Consider the following 18,883-nt stretch of genomic DNA (forward strand, 5'->3'; position numbering starts at 1 on the left):
GCTCTTTGCAGGACATGGGATGATATGGCAGACCTTGCCCCAGCTGACATGTGGCTATGAAGAGGTGTAAAGTCCTGATAAGAAGGCAGTCCTTCTCTTCTTTCCGTGTAAAATAATTGCTGATTTATCAAAACTAACCCCATGCCTGCACTACAGATATGGTTTATCTCCTGCTATTTGGAAATAACAACCAGCAAGAAAACTTGCTTGCATCATGTGATTCTGTACAGAGCATATATAGCTATTTTTCCAGTCTCAGTCATAATTAGCACTTGGGGCCATGTGCCAAGTGGAAATGGATAAGTGGAATATCCTTCCTAGCCTTCTAGGCCACCAGTGTCCTTTTCCCATTTTTAAGCTGCTGTCACTGGACTCTGGCATTTCTTACCCAATTCATTTGCTTTCTGTGTTAATCATATGCAATGAAGATATGCATGGCCAACATTTAAACAGGCTGCAGATCAATTAGCGGTCTTAAGTTTATCTGATTTTTATCAAAGAAGACAGAGCTGTGGGTCGATTGTCAGAGCCTGTGTCAAGTTGACCTTTTCAGAGATGTCTACATTGCTAGTCCCCTGGGCTACTTGTTGTCCCCTGTTAGTCTCTGAATGGCAGAAGTCTGTTCTGCTCAAGCACAAAGTATACACAGATGTCTATATTACATTCTTATAGGTTTGACAGCAACTGCATGTTGTATCTATAAACTGTCCTTTAGCAGTGACACTTCCTCAATGATGATAAGCTAATTTATGCAACTAAACCTCCTTTGTGCAGAAATGAAAGCTAATTGAGTCATTACAAAGTAATTCAGGAAGGAATACCTTGTATAAATTGGCTTACTTTATAAATCCTTCTCAAGTGGTTTTCATGCATCCTAAATGGGTCTAAGCAGCTTATCAGCCATAAGAGATCCAGACCCAAGGACCCAACTGCAGGGAGCTGAGGACACATCTTTAGAGTAGGGAGAAAGTGATGAAAAGGAAAGTGAACAAGACCAAAATAAGCTTTTCCCACCAGCTCATTACCTGTGGTGTGGTGAACACTGTCCTGACTCATCTTCCTTTGTCCCTCCACTTTCACCAGAGCTCCGTCCTCCTCCTCTTCTGTAAATAAACAACAAATGGAACACTGAAGTCCAGTACGAACAACGCAGTACTCACCCCATCTTAAGAGCAAAACTAAAAATTTATAACACATAAATATTCCTTTTCAAAGAAGGAAACCACTCAACATCCACATTCCTTTTTCAATAATCTAAAGCTGAATAAATGAACCTATAGCTATATCCAAATAGCAACCTGACCAGTTGACTTGATAAAATTTAAGGTATGTACTAACGTTTCACATATTTTGTTTTAAATGCTCTCAGAAATTCATCTGGAACAATCTTAAATCCAGAAAAGCCCTAAAAATCCAGTAAAATGATACCCAGCATTATATGGATTGACCACATTATACTGTGGCATGAATACCACACAGAATAAAATCACTGTCCCTAAAACATCAACAGAACAGAGAAAATGTGTGATATAAAATAGTTAACCTATAACTCATTCATGGAGTATCAGATACTTCAGATACTTACAGAGACATACTAGAATGATCCTCATCCTTCAAGGTAATTCCCCCCAAATTAGACTCGGGACCTACTATGTGTCATACACTATAACAGATGTTAGGATTTTATAGATAAACCATTTTAAATCCTTATTTTACAGAGAAATAAATTGAGGCTCAAAAAGGTAAAGAAACTTTCAATGTTTGTTATTCAAATTTAGATATGTGATTCCAAAGTCCATATTCTTTATCCTGATATGTTCAAATATATCCTTATATTATCTCTACACTCCCCCACCACACTCCTTCTTCAAGTTATAGGAGGAAGAAAATGATATAAATGAGAAGAGTTTTAAACAAAGTCAGTAGGCTATTTAATTCTTTAACTCACACAGGAATATTTATCACACGACCACTTCCTTCACTGAAAGATTTATATGAAATTTAGAAATATTTAAGGCAGGACATAGGAACAAAATGGCATGTCAAGGAAAAAAACTGGGTTCAAAAAGAATCACAATTTCAAGAAAAATCAAAACTTTAAAGAAAAATATGCAAAAAATACAAATATAGTCATTATCACTATTAAATAATTCAGCTAATAAATCTTCATTGAGCATTAAATACTTGTAAGAGAGAGGGTCTACCAGACAGAGGGAGAGGCATGAACAAAAGAACAAGGCACAGGCATATTCATTTTGGATAAAGAATGTGGTTCTTGTAGAGGCAGAGTAGGATAGGAGACAATGGTAGTCGTTTGGGAAAACTGCTGTAAACTCATGAACATTCAGCTACGGACTTCAGATGTTTCCATGTTTGGTGAGGAATAAGAGCCCTTGCCACACCACCCCACCCCACCCCCAAATTTCTGAAGTGAGAAAGGGCAGGACTGAAATTGCTTGAGCAATGTCCATCTGATCTCCTTGTCCCAGATAACATAGAGAAGGGGCACGGAGAGAGACCAGTCCCAGTCTGGATAAAGGGGAAGTTGAGGAAGTTAGTCCTGAATTGAGAAGGCAATGGCACCCTACTCCAGTACTCTTGCCTGGAAAATCCCATGGATGGAGGAGCCAGGTAGGCTGAAGTCCATGGGATCGCTAAGAGTCAGACACAACTGAGCGACTTCCCTTTCACTTTTCACTTTCACTTTTCACTGTCATGTATTGGAGAAGGAAATGGCAACCCACTCCAGTGTGCTTGCCTGGAGAATCCCAGGGACGGGGCAGCCTGGTGGGCTGCCGTCTCTGGGGTCGCACAGAGTCGGACACGACTAAAGCGACTTAGCAGCAGCAGCAGCAGTCCTGAACTGGAGGGGCAGAGAATATGGAGCGGAGATGATTACAAGAGGGGAAGGAACTAGAATAGACAAACTCTGCCTGCCTGGATGTGGAGGGCTAAGGGAAAAGAACAAGCAACCAAGGATGACTCATGTTTGAGTTTAGTTAACTGAGAAATGGAAACATCATTACTAAAAAGAGTATAGCCAAGATAAACTGTTGTGCCCCTGGCCTGGCGGGGAGGGGGGAAACCACAAGGAGTTGTGTTTCTGACACTAGAGATTTAACATAGGGGCGGGGCAGCCCATGGGAGACTGGAAAGTTTGGTAAAGAGATCAAGAATGCATATGTGAATTGAGACATCTCATGCAAATTTTAAAGTGGTGATAAATAAAAACCAGCATTTAAATCAAGCTTGAGAGCTACTACTATACAATTATAACTGTTTCAAATCTTTGTAACTCAATTCCAACTAAAGAATGAAAGGTCCAATACGGAACAGCTAGAAATCATTGGCACCTTATACGTATTAACTTAAACCTAATATTGTCAATTTAATATAGTTCAGTCAAACAGTAATGAGTATACAGAAGACCTAATAAAAACTCTAATATTAAATCCTGTCTCTTTTTAACAATTGCCTCACTTATGCTAAACCTGAAGAACTAGCTAACATAAATGGATTATAGGGTGTTTTAATATAAAATTTTTAATTTAAATAAATTAATTTAAATTTTAATATAAAATTTAATATAACGTTTAAAGGTTTTAGGGTCATTTACAGTTATTTAGTCCAAGCATCTCATTTTACAAATCATTCATGTTTTTAAGGTGAAGGAGAAGGCTTTCTGTACTTTTCACACTTTCTCTTTCCCCAGTACTCATTCTCTTCCAATTTGGTCACAAATTCAATAGTAAGAAGTAAACTGAAAAACAGCTAAGGGTGCTTATCCTGAAGTCAAAAGCTATAACCACATCAATATAGAAAGCACTAATCCTGGCTCTTAAGAAGACACTATGGGATTTAGACTCACCACCCAAAGTTAGGGTCAAGATATTATAAAAACTAATTACAATAATTAAACGGGAAAAACTCTGCTCTTGGCGAAGTTGTCAATGAATTTAGAATTTACTACTAAGAACTGTTCTTATTTTATTAAAATGTGTCTATAATGTGTACAATGTATTCTTAAATTATCAGAATGATATTCAAAATATTTACTTAACTATCAGTATTTTCTGTGAAGTATCCAAATTGATATCCATGTGAGATGTTTAATAAGAAGTATTTTAGAGGATAGGATGTGCATTAAAAACATTTCCTTTCTCCTTTTCAAACCTAGTGCTGATATCTTCAGGGCAGAGCCTTCTGTGTTTCATATGTCAATTTTTTTTAACAATAGTCAAGCAAATCATTTTATCTTGGGCTAACAGTACAGTTTCCATGTAAAAGACAACAAAATCAAAGTTGGGGTGTGTGTGTTCTTTTCTAACCTTATAAAAAAACAACTCAGACTGAATCTTGAATAGAATCTGGTACAAGGAAGATGTTCAATAAATATCAAGTAAAAAAATGGATTCCAAAATCACGAAAATAAATCTTACTACTATAATAATTTACTAACAGAGCAAAACTCTCCACATAATCCAAAAAATATATACGGACAAGTGACCAAATTCTGGGTTATAATCAACTTTACAATATATTAGATATATACATGTTTTATCTAGGTTTATTATTAAACCTATTTTATTTGGGGGTTGAGGCACAATGTCATTATACAATACTAATTAATATCTCAAATAGTCAATGTTTGTGGGTTAATATATTCCATTCAACATTTTAATAACAGTAAACAAAAACAGCTCAGCTATGCACTAAAATCCATCAAACCACACAGATGGTTATAAGGTTTTCATTAAGTGGTTTCCATAGCAATCATATTGCAAATCTGGAAGCTTCTTGCAAATAAGCAGCTTGTATTTACATGCCTCTCAGCTGCCGCACAAAACTCTTCAGCATGTGAAGTTATTATTCCAACCACACATCGTTAGAAGACAGGATGAAAATAATAATAAAGTAAACTAATTGCAGAAGATAACTCAAGCATAGTTATACATTTACTAAACTAACCAATGAGTCTTAAAAATATTCTGATATTGCTTCTCAGCCTTTTCGCTAAGATCAAGCGTAAAAATGTTCTGATAGTCATTGAAAGGTTTTAACATTAAACCCCGTCAAAAATATGAGACCTCCAGGAACAACCAGACCCTAGTGAATCTAAAAGTTTGAACTCTACTCTCTCTCTCTTTTTTTTTTTGATAGATATTTAATCTTTTTTCTGAGTTGAGCAAAAAAAGAAAGAATAGCAGAAAACTGAGTCTTCCCAAATCTCTGTTTTAAGATGACTACCATTTAAGGAAATGCTTACTGTGGGAAAAGTCAAGACCCTTTTTTTTCTCTGCTAGATTAATCAATTTAATTTACAAATTGATCTATTTCCATAACAGATGGATTATTACCCTAATAAGGATCAAAGATCTGTCTAGCTACGCAGTTTTTACAAAATGGGCTATTTCTGGCTTGCTAATGTTCTCTTTTAAGGTTAAATAACCAAAAAAGAAAAGTGATAAGCCAATGACATGTTTATCTGACATTGCTTGAAAAAGGCTAAAGACAATTTGTCAGCACCAAAACAGGGTGTGTGATGTTCACAGCAGGGCTAAAGACTGATACTATCACATCTTCCAGGAAGAAGAAGGTTAAATTGACATCCTCTGAATTAGTCGCTCAGCCCTGTCTGAATTTGCGATCCCATGGACTGTATAGCCCGCAAGCTCCTCTGTCCATGGGAGTTCCCAGGCAAGAATACTGGAATGGGTTGCCATTCCCTTCTCCAGGGAATGTTCCCGACCCAGGGATCGAACCCAGGTCTCCTGCATTGCAGGCAGATTCTTTACTGTCTGAGCTACCAGGAAACACTATATACATTTATATCCATTAGGTAACTAAATCCTCCTAACAATTCTATGAGGCAATAATAGGAACTTTCATCCTCTTTATGTATGCAAAAGCAACATGTACAGAGCTTAATTAACTTGTCCAGGTTCACACAACCAGTTAGAACAAGAGTCGGGATTTAAACTTCCACATCTGTCACTGAAGCCCCAGCTCTAAGCCATGGCACCATTGCCTTGATTTTCATTAAAATCTTTAGTTTATAGATATATTTTGTTGCTAAAATTTCATTTGAATATTAGCTGCTTGTAGACTTGGAAAACATTTTCACATAAGTGGGTAGGTTCTCTCCTACCATAGCATCGTATTTGAAGTACATCTTAGGTTAAGCAGTTCTCTCAGTGATGATTTAGAAACCGAATTTCAAGTTGGGATGCCCCAAACATGCATCTTTTCCATTCTCTTCCCCATTTCTTTCTAACCTTTAAAATTCTACACACTCAACTGCCCCTAAAGCCAGGAACAGTATTTGATACTTTGTAAAGGTCTCTAAGGCAACTCACATATTTAGAATGCTGGAGTGGGTATCTTTTCCTTCTCCAGGGGATCTTTCCAACCCAGGGATCAAACCCAGGTCTCCCGCATTGCAGGAGGATTCTTTACCAGCTGAGTCACAAGGGAAGCCCCTTGTGCTTATTTAACTTATATGCAGAGTACATTATTAAAAAATGCTGGGCTGGATGAAGCCCAAGCTGGAATCAAGATTTCCGAGAGAAATAACAATAACCTCAGATATGCAGATGACACTACCCTTATAGTAGACAGAGAAGAAGAACTAAAGAGCCTCTTGTTGAAAGTGAAAGAGGAGAGTGAAAAGGTTGGCTTAAAACTCAGCATTCAGAAAACTAAGATCATGGCATCCAGTCCCATCACTTCACGGCGAATAGATGGAGGAACAATGGAAACAGTAACAGACTTTATTATTTTGGGCTCCAAAATCACTGCAGATGGTGACTGCAGCCATGAAATTAAAAACCACTTGCTCCTTGGAAGAAAAGTTATGACAAACCTAGACAGCATATTAAAACGCAGAGACATTATTTTGCCAACAAAGGTCTGTCTAGGCAAAGCTTTGGTTTTTCCAGTAGTCATGTATGGATGTGAGAGCTGGACTAAAAAGAAAGCTGAGCGCCAAAGAATTGATGCTTTTGAACTGTGGTGTTGGAGAAGACTCCTGAGAGTCCCTTTCATTGCAAGATCAAACCAGTCAATCCTAAAGGAAATCAATCCTGAATATTCATTGGAAGGACTGATGCTGAAGCTGAAACTCCAATACTTTGGCCACCTGATGCGAAGAACTGACTCATTTGAAAAGACCCTGATGGAAATATTGAAGGTGTGAGGAGAAGGGAATGACAGAGGATAAGATAGTTGGATGGTATCACCGATTCGATGGACATGAGTTTGAGCAAGCTCTGAGAGTTGGTGATAGACAGGGAAGCCTGGCATGCTGCTGTCCATGGGGTCACAGAGTTGGAAACGACTGAGCAACTGAACTGAACTGAACTAAAGACAACTCACAAATGAAAATGGGTTTATTTCTGAGGGCAGTCAGCTTTTCTTTTTCAATTTATTTCAGTAAGAAAAACATGGTTAAATGTAGATGGTAAAGATAAGCCTTTCTACATAGAAGATCTGAAAGAGGTTCACCTACATTTCAGAGCAACAGTCTACCCTTCATATTTCATCAAGGGCTCAGGTTCCAGGGAGTTGCAAGCAAGATGCCCCAGAGTAGGAGGAGATGGAGCAGATGGGATGGGGAACTGGAGTCTAGTCCTAGTAGTAAGATGAAAATGTAGGAAGGATTTATACAAATGGCCCCTTACCCCCTCTTCTCTCTCAAGACTTGAGCCAATTTCTGAAGTTGGTGAAAGGGCCAGAGAAGTAAAAGAGGAAACTCAAAGGGCTATCAGTGAGGGAATTAAAAATTATGACAATGCAGAAAAGTGAGTTCCTTAAGGGCCTATAGATACTGGACTACTGAGAGCTTGAAATATGGCACTTCTAAAGGATTCTTCTATCTATTTGATAGCCTGACATCTAGTTTACAGCAATAAAAGATATACTTTGATAAAGATATAAGCAAGTGCCTTTTAGTAGTATCAGTCAGTTAAATGAACAAAAAGATAAAGATGCTTGAAATGGCATAGAATCATGTTTACTACCCTGGATATTAGGCAAACTAGGTCCTATGCTTAAATGTCTAGTTATTTATGCAACCTTGACACTGTTTCTTAATTCTCAATGTCTTCTCTGTAAAGTAGAAAGAATAATGCTATCCTATAGCACCCTGCCAAGATTTGGGGAGGACAACAGGATAATCAAATTTCTCAGGGGAAAAAAATGCACCATTAGCACGCAGTATCAGGTTCATTACCTGAGGGGCTAGGTGTTTTGCATCCACTTATTAATTTGGTGATATGATTAATTATGCTTATGGTTAATATGGTTAATATCATATATGGTTAATACGATATAAAAGACAATAAAATAAGCAATGGTTGTCTAATCATATAATTTTCAACTTTGACATTCTATTCTCATGGTTTAATATGAAAAAGTTATCAAAGGTTATTCAAAAGCAAAAAGAAATGTCATTAGAGTACAGGGAATTTCTTTACTATAATATTGAAATTCACAATTTATACACCAACCTGAAAAGGTAAAAATAATGATTTTTTTTCACAGACATTAAACTTGTTAACATCATGGTTGGGATGTTGGGGGGAAAACCTCAAATTCAGGCAAAGATCTCTTTTGACAGAATTGGAGGAACTCTTAGAAAGGAAAGGTACCTTAGCTACCATCTAGTTCAATTTCCTTCTTTCATTAAAGGGGAACTGAACAGGGGTGTTGAATGAGTGGACCAAGGTCACGGCACTTCCTCCCTGCTCTTGTCTTTCTGCATTGCCTTCTATGCAACATGCACTGCAGTCATTGCTGCTGCTCTAGACGTACTTCTCTAGTCAGGAGAAGAAGCAGTCTTACAGAGACTTGATCATCTACAGGCAATTACAGCAGGCAAAGAAAGCAAGTAAGTTAAAAATTAAGCTTTACTAGGCCAGATTCCATCAGTCAGAAATGACTGTGAGTCAGAAAATGACTGTGCTCCTAAAGTGTACCAGACATGGGGAAATTATGAAGGGTGACTCTGTCTTTTACTATAGTCAGTGATATTCTTCTATTTCACAAAGTTCAAATCCTTAGCTTTTTAATTAAAGTGTATAACAAATTCTGCAACATTAAAATTCTTTTAACCCCCAAAAGGTCCAAATTAAATTATTTCTCAGTTGTAGTAACCTCTACCTGGCTATGGATTTCTGGTACAAATAAAGTTTGAGACATGTAAGTTCTTCTTTTACTTTAGATTAGATTTTTTTCTTATTATTCTTGCTACTAAAGCACTATCTGTTCATGGCTAGAAGCCAGAAAGTAGACATAGCAAAAAAGAAAAAAAACTTTAAGTCACCGAAGACCTATCCTCCATAAACACTATTAGCATCTCCTTTTAGACAACGTTTATTCAGTTTCTGCTTTTTCTTTTTTTTAATATGAATTTATTTTAATTGGAGGCTAATTACTTTACAACATTGTAGTGGTTCTGCCATACACTGACATGGATCCGCCACGGGTGCGCATGTGTTCCCCATCCTGAACCCCCTCCCATCTCCCTCCCCATCCCATCCCTTTGGGTCATCCCAGTGCACCAGCCCCAAGCACCCTGTCTTATGCATGGAACCTGGACTGGCGATTCGTTTCACACATGATAATACACATGTCTCTGCCATTCTCCCAAATCATCCCACCCTCGCCCTCTCCCACAGAGTCCAAAGACTGTTCTATACATCTGTGTCTCTTTTGCTGTCTCGCATATGCTTTTTCTTTATTCTCATTTTTAATAAGAATATCCCAAATGTATATGTATTCATTATAAACTGTTTTGAAGCCATCCCATTTTTAGAAATTAAAATTTTTCATCTCAACTTAGATTTTGGTTTGTTTTAAATTTTATTCTGTAAAAAATATTATCTAATATACATAAGCTGGTGTTAAGATCATTTAATTGTAACATGACTGTTTTAAAAGGAACTGTTTCCCATAGCCTCAGGAAAAAGGCAGATCTACAAATGCAGAGCTCATTTGTTACAGGCTTGGCTCTGTTTCCGCTGCCTGCTTATGCAAATTCACTCCTCCTCTTCAAGTGTGGTGCACCTTAACCTCATTTTCAAGAATCCAAGAAAGAAAAATCACAGGCCTGTAAGAGGACCCATCACCCAGTTGACTTATTGGTTCTATAATCCCTTATACCAGCGGTGGTTTTCAAGACCCTTTCAGGGCATAGAGGATCTATGGGGTCAAAACTATTTTCATAATAAAATTAAGATATTTGCTTTTTTTATTGTGTTAACATTTGCACTGATGCTACAGAGCAATGATGGGTGGTAAACTGCTGACATCTCAGCATAAATCAACACAGTGGCACCAAGCTGTCACTGTATTCTTCCCTGCCCTGCACTAGCATTAAAAACAAACAAAAAAGCCAGTTTCACCTAAGAATGTCCTTGATGATCAATTATTATTTTCATTTAATGTCAACCTCGAGTACACGTCTCTTTAATATTCTTTTTTTTTTCTCTTTAATATTCTGTGACACAAAATCAGAAGACTGAATTAAACATGGCTGCTGCATCTCCAGATGGAAAAGTTCGAGTGGTAAACACAACTAGCTGTTTTTATCATGAAACACCATTTTTACTCGAAAGAACGAACAACTGACAGACTACGGTTACTCAGACTTAAGAATCTGGCAGACATTTTCCCAAAACTGAATTAAGTGAATCTGTCATTTTAACAAAAACAACTGACATTTATTGCTGATGATAAAGTTTGAGCTTTCAAGCAAAAATTAGAATTTTAGAAACTTCTGTTTTGGGATATAGCTTGACCACTCCTCAGTATTTAAGGAAACTTTTCTAATGAGATCAATGGTGATATGAATGAATGCGGTGTTTTAACTGTACCATAATTGTGTCAATATTTGGAAGTTCTGCATAATGTAATGAACCAGTATTTTCTAGCTGAGCAATGCATGATGTTACAAAAGCACACATGGGTAAAAGATCTGTTCAAAGTACAAGACAGTCCTCTGAATTTTGCTGTAACACTGTATGAAAAGTTCACTGATACAGTTTTGGATTCTGCATTGCAACTTATCCTTACCATCTGTCGAGTTTGGGTATAGTACCAAAAAAGAATCTCTACAATTACCTGCAAGGACTATTAAAATACTTCCTTTTCCCACTAGTATATATCTGTATGAGGCTGGATCTTCTTCACACGCTGATTGTACTTAAACTAAACAACATATAACAACTGAGTAAAGGCAGAAGCAGATATGATTGTCTAGACATCTCCTATTAAGATAGACATTGAAGAGATCTGCAAAAAGGTAAACCATGCCACTCTTCACACTCGTATTTTGGGAAAATATATCTATTTTTCAAATAAAATATGGTATTTATGTTCACAGGCAGTGGGTTTATCATTATAACTTTTAAATTCACTAATAAACATTTTTAACATTTCTCAGTTTTAATTTCTAACATACAATATATTAAGAGGCATAATCCTCATAAAAAAAAGTTTTTGGGAATCCTCAATAACTTTCAAGATTGAAAAGGGTTCCTCATTACAGGGGGCTTGAGTTCAATCCCTGGTTAAAGAACTAAGATCCTCCAGGCTGTGGTGTGACAAAAAAAAAAATACCATCAAAACAAACAAATGAAAAAACAAACAGAAAAGGCCTCTTGAGAATAAAAAGTATGAGAATCATTGTCTTGTACTTTCTAGGGTAGTTTTAGTTAAAAATCTAAATATTGTTGATACACAACATGAAAGATTGGCATCTTGCTAAGCCAGAACACTGGTTGCTAATTATCTTATATTTCCAAAGCACACAGTCTGAGAATTGAATCTAATTACTGTTGACTCATATTGAGTTGTTGATGGAAATCCCTATGTGTTTTTCCCATTTTCTGAGGAGCCAAGTCTTTCGAATATATCTGCAATTAGATTTTTAGAGCAAGTAGGATATCCTATTTTATCTTGTTAGATTTGATCCACCATTTTGGTCTACTGAGAGTATAGCCTGTTTATATTTACTGAAGGCATTCATGAATATGGGGGCTTCTCTGGTGGCTGAGACAGTAAAGAATCTGCCTATAATTGCCAGTGACTGGAGTTCAGTCCTTGGTCTGAGAAGGTCCCCTGGAGAAGGGTATGGGAACCCAGTCCAGTATTCTTGCCTGGGAAATCCCATGGACAGAGGAGCCTGGCAGGCAACAGTCCATGGGGTTGCAAAGAGTTGGACACGACCGAGTGACTAACACTTCATGAAAAGGATAGTATGATGATGTTGAGAACTAAGCCCTAAGGTATTTACAAAATCAACTGGTCAACACCCTACGGCCACTGCGGTATACAGTCAGTTATCCAGTGGTCTTTAAGCTACAAAGACTTCAGAAGAATCCTGGCCAAATGCCTCACTGAAGGTATTATTTTTGTTATATGTCTGTCATTTCCTTGCCACCATGTTGGGTTTGAGTCTATAATCATTATTTCATCTTCTAGATGGCATAGAAGATTCTCTTTGACACCTTATTTTAGAAGCTTCTCTAGAGTGCACTTTAAAATATTATCTGGGTCAGAAGACAAATTAAATTCCTACTTATCTTGAAGACAGGGCTGAAGTGTGTCCACCAATTTAGAATGCTTTTCCCAAACCCCTCCAGACAGCTGGCCACTCTCCCTTGTCTGCTCTCACAGCCTTAGTTAGTACAGAGTACTACATATAAATATTTGTCTACTTTTCCCTAAGTGTGAACTCCCCGAGGGCATATTTACATTACAGCAGCCTAACACAGGGGCTGGAACCAAAAAAAAAAAATGTTTTCCGTGAATATTTGTTGAATAAAAACAACTGACTTTGGTTAGTTATTCTAATAGAATCTCTTTGTATTATAGCAGGATCTCTTTGCCCATCCTGGGCTTTTGTTATCTCTTACCAATATTATCAATTAGAGGACATTTCTTGACAGAAAGGGAGCAAATAAAATAGAAATTAAATTGTTTTCTTTGAATTACTGCCCCTAATAAATTTCAAAAACAACAAAACCAGATAGCAATTATACACCTTTTGTTGTTTTTAGTATAATTTATACATTTTAACTATTCTCATATTTTCTTTGGTTATTTAGCCATTTCAATGTCTAATATATGTTCCTTTAAAAGTTATATTTGTTGGATAGATTCTAGCACAAGAACATGACATAGTTTAGTCTCTCTCCCTTCTTTTCCCCATTGGGATCCTTTGAGATTAAATGTTATTTTAAAATACTCATCTTTTTAAATATTTATTTGGTTGCATCAATCTTAGTTCTGGCACACGGGCTCTTTGATCTCTGTTGCAGCATGCAGAATCTTTTTAGAAGCATGTGATGTGAGATCTAGTTCCCTGACCAAGGGTCAAACCCAGGCCCCCTCCACTGGGAGTGCTGAGTCTTCGCCATTGGACCACAAGAGAAGTCCCTAAAATACTTGTCTTTAATACCATGCTGCTGCTGCTAAGTCACTTCAGTCGTGTCCAACTCTGTATGACCCCATAGACGACAGCCCACCAAGGCTCCCCCGTCCCTGGGATTCTCCAGGCAAAAATACTGGAGTGGGTTGCCATTTCCTTCTCCAATGCATTCAAGTGAAAAGTGAAAGTGAAGTCGCTCAGTCGTGTCCGACTCTTGGCGACCCCATGGACTGCAGCCTACCAGGCTCCTCCGTCCATGGGATTTTCCAGGCAAGAGTGGGGAGTGGGGTGCCATTGCCTGCTCCACTTAATACCATACATTGTGTCTATTCTTTTCTCCGAGTTTTCTGAAATCTACCTTCCAAAATTCCAGCCAAATATGTCTAGCAGAGGCCAGATTTTTCCCTCAATGGCTGTGGTGAATTCAAAGATGACAACTACTTTTGTCTAATTTTTCCCCACAATTAAATCTGAGTATAGTAGCAGTTTCCCTATTTACTTCCTATGTCCTTCAGTCTTACTCATTTTTTAATGTACTACTTCCACACTTAAACTATATCTGAAGAAAGAAAAAGAGGCAATGGTAATGACTGTTTATTGTTTTTCCTCCCTCTCCATATTCTTGATGTCAGTGCCTCTTAGTCGAAGATTCCTTGTTGCTAAATACTAAAAATAAAACTAACCACCCTGACCCCTGGCTCAGTGGGTCCCAGACCTAAGAAGCAGACAGGGTGGGAAGAGAACCATTCTCAATCCCCCTCATCATTTGTCTTCAAATACCACTTGCCTTTTAAACTTCTAAATATAGGCATATTTCACTAAATAATAATATAATTAATAAAATGAATTATAATGGAATCAGAAATTAACCCCATATTAATCCCAAAAGATACAATGGAACTACAAATGCAAATAAAATTCATATTCCAGAGGGTTATATTCTCTTCTTTCACCAGCTATATAAACTGAGACAAGCTAATTAAACTCTGAGCCTCAATTTTCAGTCTGGAAAATACAAATATAAAATATACTTTAGATAATTATTGTGAGAATGAAAAGCTGAAGTGACCAATACAATACTCATTGCATACTGATATTTAATAACAATGATTGTAATACAAATCTAGGAATTTACTGTGTATGAAGCACCATGCTAGCCATGACACTATACACAGAAATCCCACTCATCCTCAAAACCCTGTGAGGAAGGTATTGCTGTTATTCCCATTTTTAGATGAAAAAACACAGTCATAGAAATACTTAAGTTAATTTGCACACAATAGCACAGCTATAAGAAGTTGCATCAGGGAATTTCCCTGGTGGTCCAGTGATTAAGACTTCACTTTCCAATGCAGGGAAATGGGGTTTGATCCCTGGTCGGGAAGCTGGGATCCCACATGCCTTGTGGCCAAAAAAACAAACATAAATGACAGAAGCAATATTGTCAGAAGACTAAGATCACATGGCATCTGGTCCCATCACTTCACGGCAAAGAGATGGGGGAACAATGGAAACAGTGGCAGACTTTATTTTTGGGGCTCTAAAATCATTGCAAATGGTGACGGCAGCCATGAAATTAAAAGCCACTTGCTCCTTGGAAGAAAAGTTATGACAAACCAGACAGCATATTAAAACACAGTACATTACTTTGCCAACAAAGGCCCATCTAGGCAAAGCTTTGGTTTTTCCAGTAGTCATGTATGGATGTGAGAGCTGGACTATAAAGAAAGCTGAGCACCGAAGAATTGATGCTTTTGAGCTGTGGTGTTGGGAGAAGAGTCTTGAGAGTCCCTTGGACAGCAAGGAGATCTAACCAGTCCATCCTAAAGGAGATCAGTCCTGAATATTCATTGGAAGGACTGATACTAAAGCTGAAACTCCAATACTTTGGCCACCTGATGCAAAGAACTGACTCATTTGAAAAGACCCTGATGCTGGGAATGAACTGAAGGTGGGAGAAGAAGGGGACGACAGAGGATTAGATGGTTGGATGGCATCACCAACTCAATGGACATGAGTTTTGAGTAAGCTCTGGGAATTGGTAATGGACAGGGAAGCCTGGAGTGCTGCAGTCCATGGGGTCACAAAGAGTCAGACACGACTAAGCGACTGAACTGAACTGAAATAAAAACTTTAAAAAAATTTTTTTAAAAAAAACACAAAAAAAGAATTAATGTCAGGATGACACTTTGGATCCAGGCTGTCTTCCTCCAGAGCCCAAGTTCATAAGCACCTTGAATGAGAAAAAGCACACTTTTTCTTCTCATTCAATGAAGACCTTGCATAGATCACTTCTTTCTATATTTGTTAAATAGCACTTTAACATACTGCCATAATATGCAACTTCTGAGAAAGTTAATATTCATGATGTCATACAGACATATATGTTTACTTCAACGACAAAATAACTTGGCCAAGTCTGACATCCTAAAAAAAAAACAAACTAGTTCCCTTTTCAGCAGTGTATACTGCTGAAAAACAGGAGAAGAGTCATGTTTGTAATGGCCACAGAAAGTGAAAAGCTTAGCATTTGCCCCCTCCATTTTTCTTTCAGTTGGAAGGCAGCTTGCAAATGGAAAAATCATTTCCCATCACCTCCCTCTCAGAGACTGAATATGATGAAAAAACAGAATAAGGCTAACCCCTGAAGCAAGCAGAGCCGAGAGTCGCTTCTGTTCTAGCCAGGAGCCCAAGAAGATTGATTAATCCTGAATAAGATAGCTATAGCTCCTCACCAGATCTGACTGTGATAATGCATGAAAAATGCAGCAAATTAAAGCACTTTACATAGTACAGACACAATGACACTCTCAAAATACAAATTTTCACGTACCCATGAGGGGCTGTGCAAGACATTCAGAATTATGTTTTTAAAGCATTTTCAATTCTGAGGTCAGAGGGTTTTTTGGACACACAAATTTATGATAAAATATGTTACAGAGTCTAGAAAAGAAGGTATCTTCTAGAACTAGGATATTTCTATAGAGAGGAGTTGCCAGGAGAAGCAAGGTAGAACCTGCAGGGGAAAGAGAGGCGAGGCACACAAAGTTCAAGTGATGGAGGTCTTGATGTTCATTACTGCAAAATATTGATAGTATTTGGTATTCCTCAAAGTACGTAAGAATAAAAACTTGAGCTTAAAAAAACAACACACTTGCTCAGTCTGGGCCTCGTAAAGGTATGAATGAGCTCTCATTTGCAAAGTGTCTCTTACTGAGACTGCAAACCTAAGTCAGCATAAACAAGATGTCTGCTCTTGTGAACAAGAGTCAGGGTGTTTTTAATGTACTTGGCAGACAAACCAGATCTTACTCTTTTAAGGTCTCACCCAACAGCATCCCAGCATAGCAGTCAGAATAACTATATCCATCCTGAAAAGACAAATCTCTGTCACTATAGGGGCCTAGAAGCCAGGCAGTGTCAGTGCTCCAAGACTAACTCCTAGCCTATTCTCCAGTATGACAAAGTATTCTTGTTTTCTCATTCCCAATCTGCAACTACTCAGAATTTTTTAAAGTTAAATGTGACATTTTATAAACTTTCCCTGGTGATTTTTAGTTAAGACTGATGTTATGCTGTAATTGTATATATTAATAATGCAATTTAGGGTTTATTTCTATCTAATTAAATAATACAATCAAACATGTAAATTTAATGGCATACTCAACTATAGTACATAAAGGGTCACTCAATGTCTGTTGTCCTTCCTTAAGAGTAAATCATTGATTTAAAGAGAGATTACATGAAATGACATGTGAACCTTCCTGAATGGTCTAATTAGGAGAATAATATTAATTATCTAAATGAAGTTTAACTAAATGACTTATTTACATCTACTCTAAATAAACAGAAGTAATTCTCAAAGAATTCAGGTAGTTATAAACAATTTTATCATATGATCCTGCCTTGGCTTTGAAAATAATTTCTGAATTTAAAAAATTCAAGAAGAAAAATTATCTCAATATAGTTCCCTTCAGTGAGGAAATACAATACACTACTTGGCATGTGTCCACAGGAAAAGTCTGGCTCCCAGATGCTTCTTGCCAGACCACAGTGGATTCAATAATGTTTAAACAACTGACAATGTACACTCATAGCACTGATGACACTGCTGCTGCTGCTGCTGCTAAGTCGCTTCAGTCGTGTCCAACTCTGTGCGACCCCATAGACGGCAGCCCACCAGGCTCCCCCGTCCCTGGGATTCTCCAGGCAAGAACACTGGAGTGGGTTGCCATTTCCTTCTCCAATGCATGCAAGTGAAAAGTGAAAGGGAAGTCCCTCAGGCGTGTCTGACTCTTAGTGACCCCATGGACTGTAGCCCACCAGGCTCCTCCATCCATGGGATTTTCCAGGCAAGAGTACTAGAGTGGGGTGCCACTGCCTTCTCCAACTGATGACACAGTGACCACAAATTCAGCAGGAGCCTGTCTCATGGGTGTATTCATATATCGAAAAGTAATATCAAAACAAAACAAATCCTAGACATACTTCACAAATGTAAAAGATTCAACTCAATTCAGTTAGGTTTTTTAAAAATATATGTCACCAAAATTACATAAAAATGTGTAAATTAGACTTTTTATGCCTCTGCAAGAGATATAAACAAATATCAATTTTTTATTGGTGTTCTTGAAAATGAGGAATATAAACTCTAATTTTCTTCCTATATTTAAAGTCCAACAACTCTTTCCAGCAATCAATTAGCTATTTCCAAAGCTCATTCATTATAATCACACAATTTAAATTAATATCCATGATTTCCTAAACCCATATCTGTTGGTAACAATTGTCTCCATTAGTTTGGTACCAAATGAAATTTCCAATAATTTATCACTTCTGATCTCCAAAAACAATAACTTTATAGGATTCAGGGGAGAAATAAAACTTCAAAATTTTGACACCAAAGTGGTAGCTCAATTTTCTTAGATACATAGCATCTATTGTCTTTATAACTGGCCTGCAAGTGTATCATTTATTGTAATGATACACTTTCTAACCAGAAAGGTTCTGAGTAAAATCTACATCCTACTGTAGCGCATTCAAGCATAAACAAAATACTGTTAATATTTAATATGAAATCAGCTGTCACAAATGTAGCCAACAGTGAAAAAGCCATGATACAAATAAAATTACTTTGTGTGATTCTCCCTATTTCCAGATGACAAGTTACTATGAGGTGATATCCTCTCTCTTAATAACAAACAACTTCTGTCACATAATGTTTATGTCATGTAAGTTTTGTAAATCAATAGTGGAAAAACTGGTTTGACTTTCTGGGAGAGAAAATGATTGATCGGCACAGGGCATAAAATACATTATTTAAATTAGAAAGACTTCATTTGATTGGAATGCCAACCCCATTTTTAAGTCATACCCTCATATAACCACATTAACCTCACTTGACATGACCTCAAATGCAAATATGTATTATTGTTGGCTTATAAAACCAAA

The 18,883-nt window shown here is 37.3% G+C and overlaps 1 protein-coding gene across 2 annotated transcripts in view; it reads right to left on the reverse strand.

Moving 5' to 3' along the window:
* The window catches only part of SKAP2 (src kinase associated phosphoprotein 2), a 168,106-nt gene that overhangs the window by 22,301 nt on the left and 126,922 nt on the right, over nucleotides 1–18,883 (reverse strand). For both annotated transcript variants that reach the window (XM_027539379.1, XM_027539380.1), the window contains exon 10: nucleotides 1,026–1,103. In XM_027539379.1, the coding sequence (XP_027395180.1) occupies nucleotides 1,026–1,103 (78 nt within the window). The remainder of the gene's footprint in view (nucleotides 1–1,025; nucleotides 1,104–18,883) is intronic.

Source organism: Bos indicus x Bos taurus, chromosome 4 (assembly GCF_003369695.1).
Source record: "Bos indicus x Bos taurus breed Angus x Brahman F1 hybrid chromosome 4, Bos_hybrid_MaternalHap_v2.0, whole genome shotgun sequence".
Taxonomy (NCBI): domain Eukaryota; kingdom Metazoa; phylum Chordata; class Mammalia; order Artiodactyla; family Bovidae; genus Bos; species Bos indicus x Bos taurus.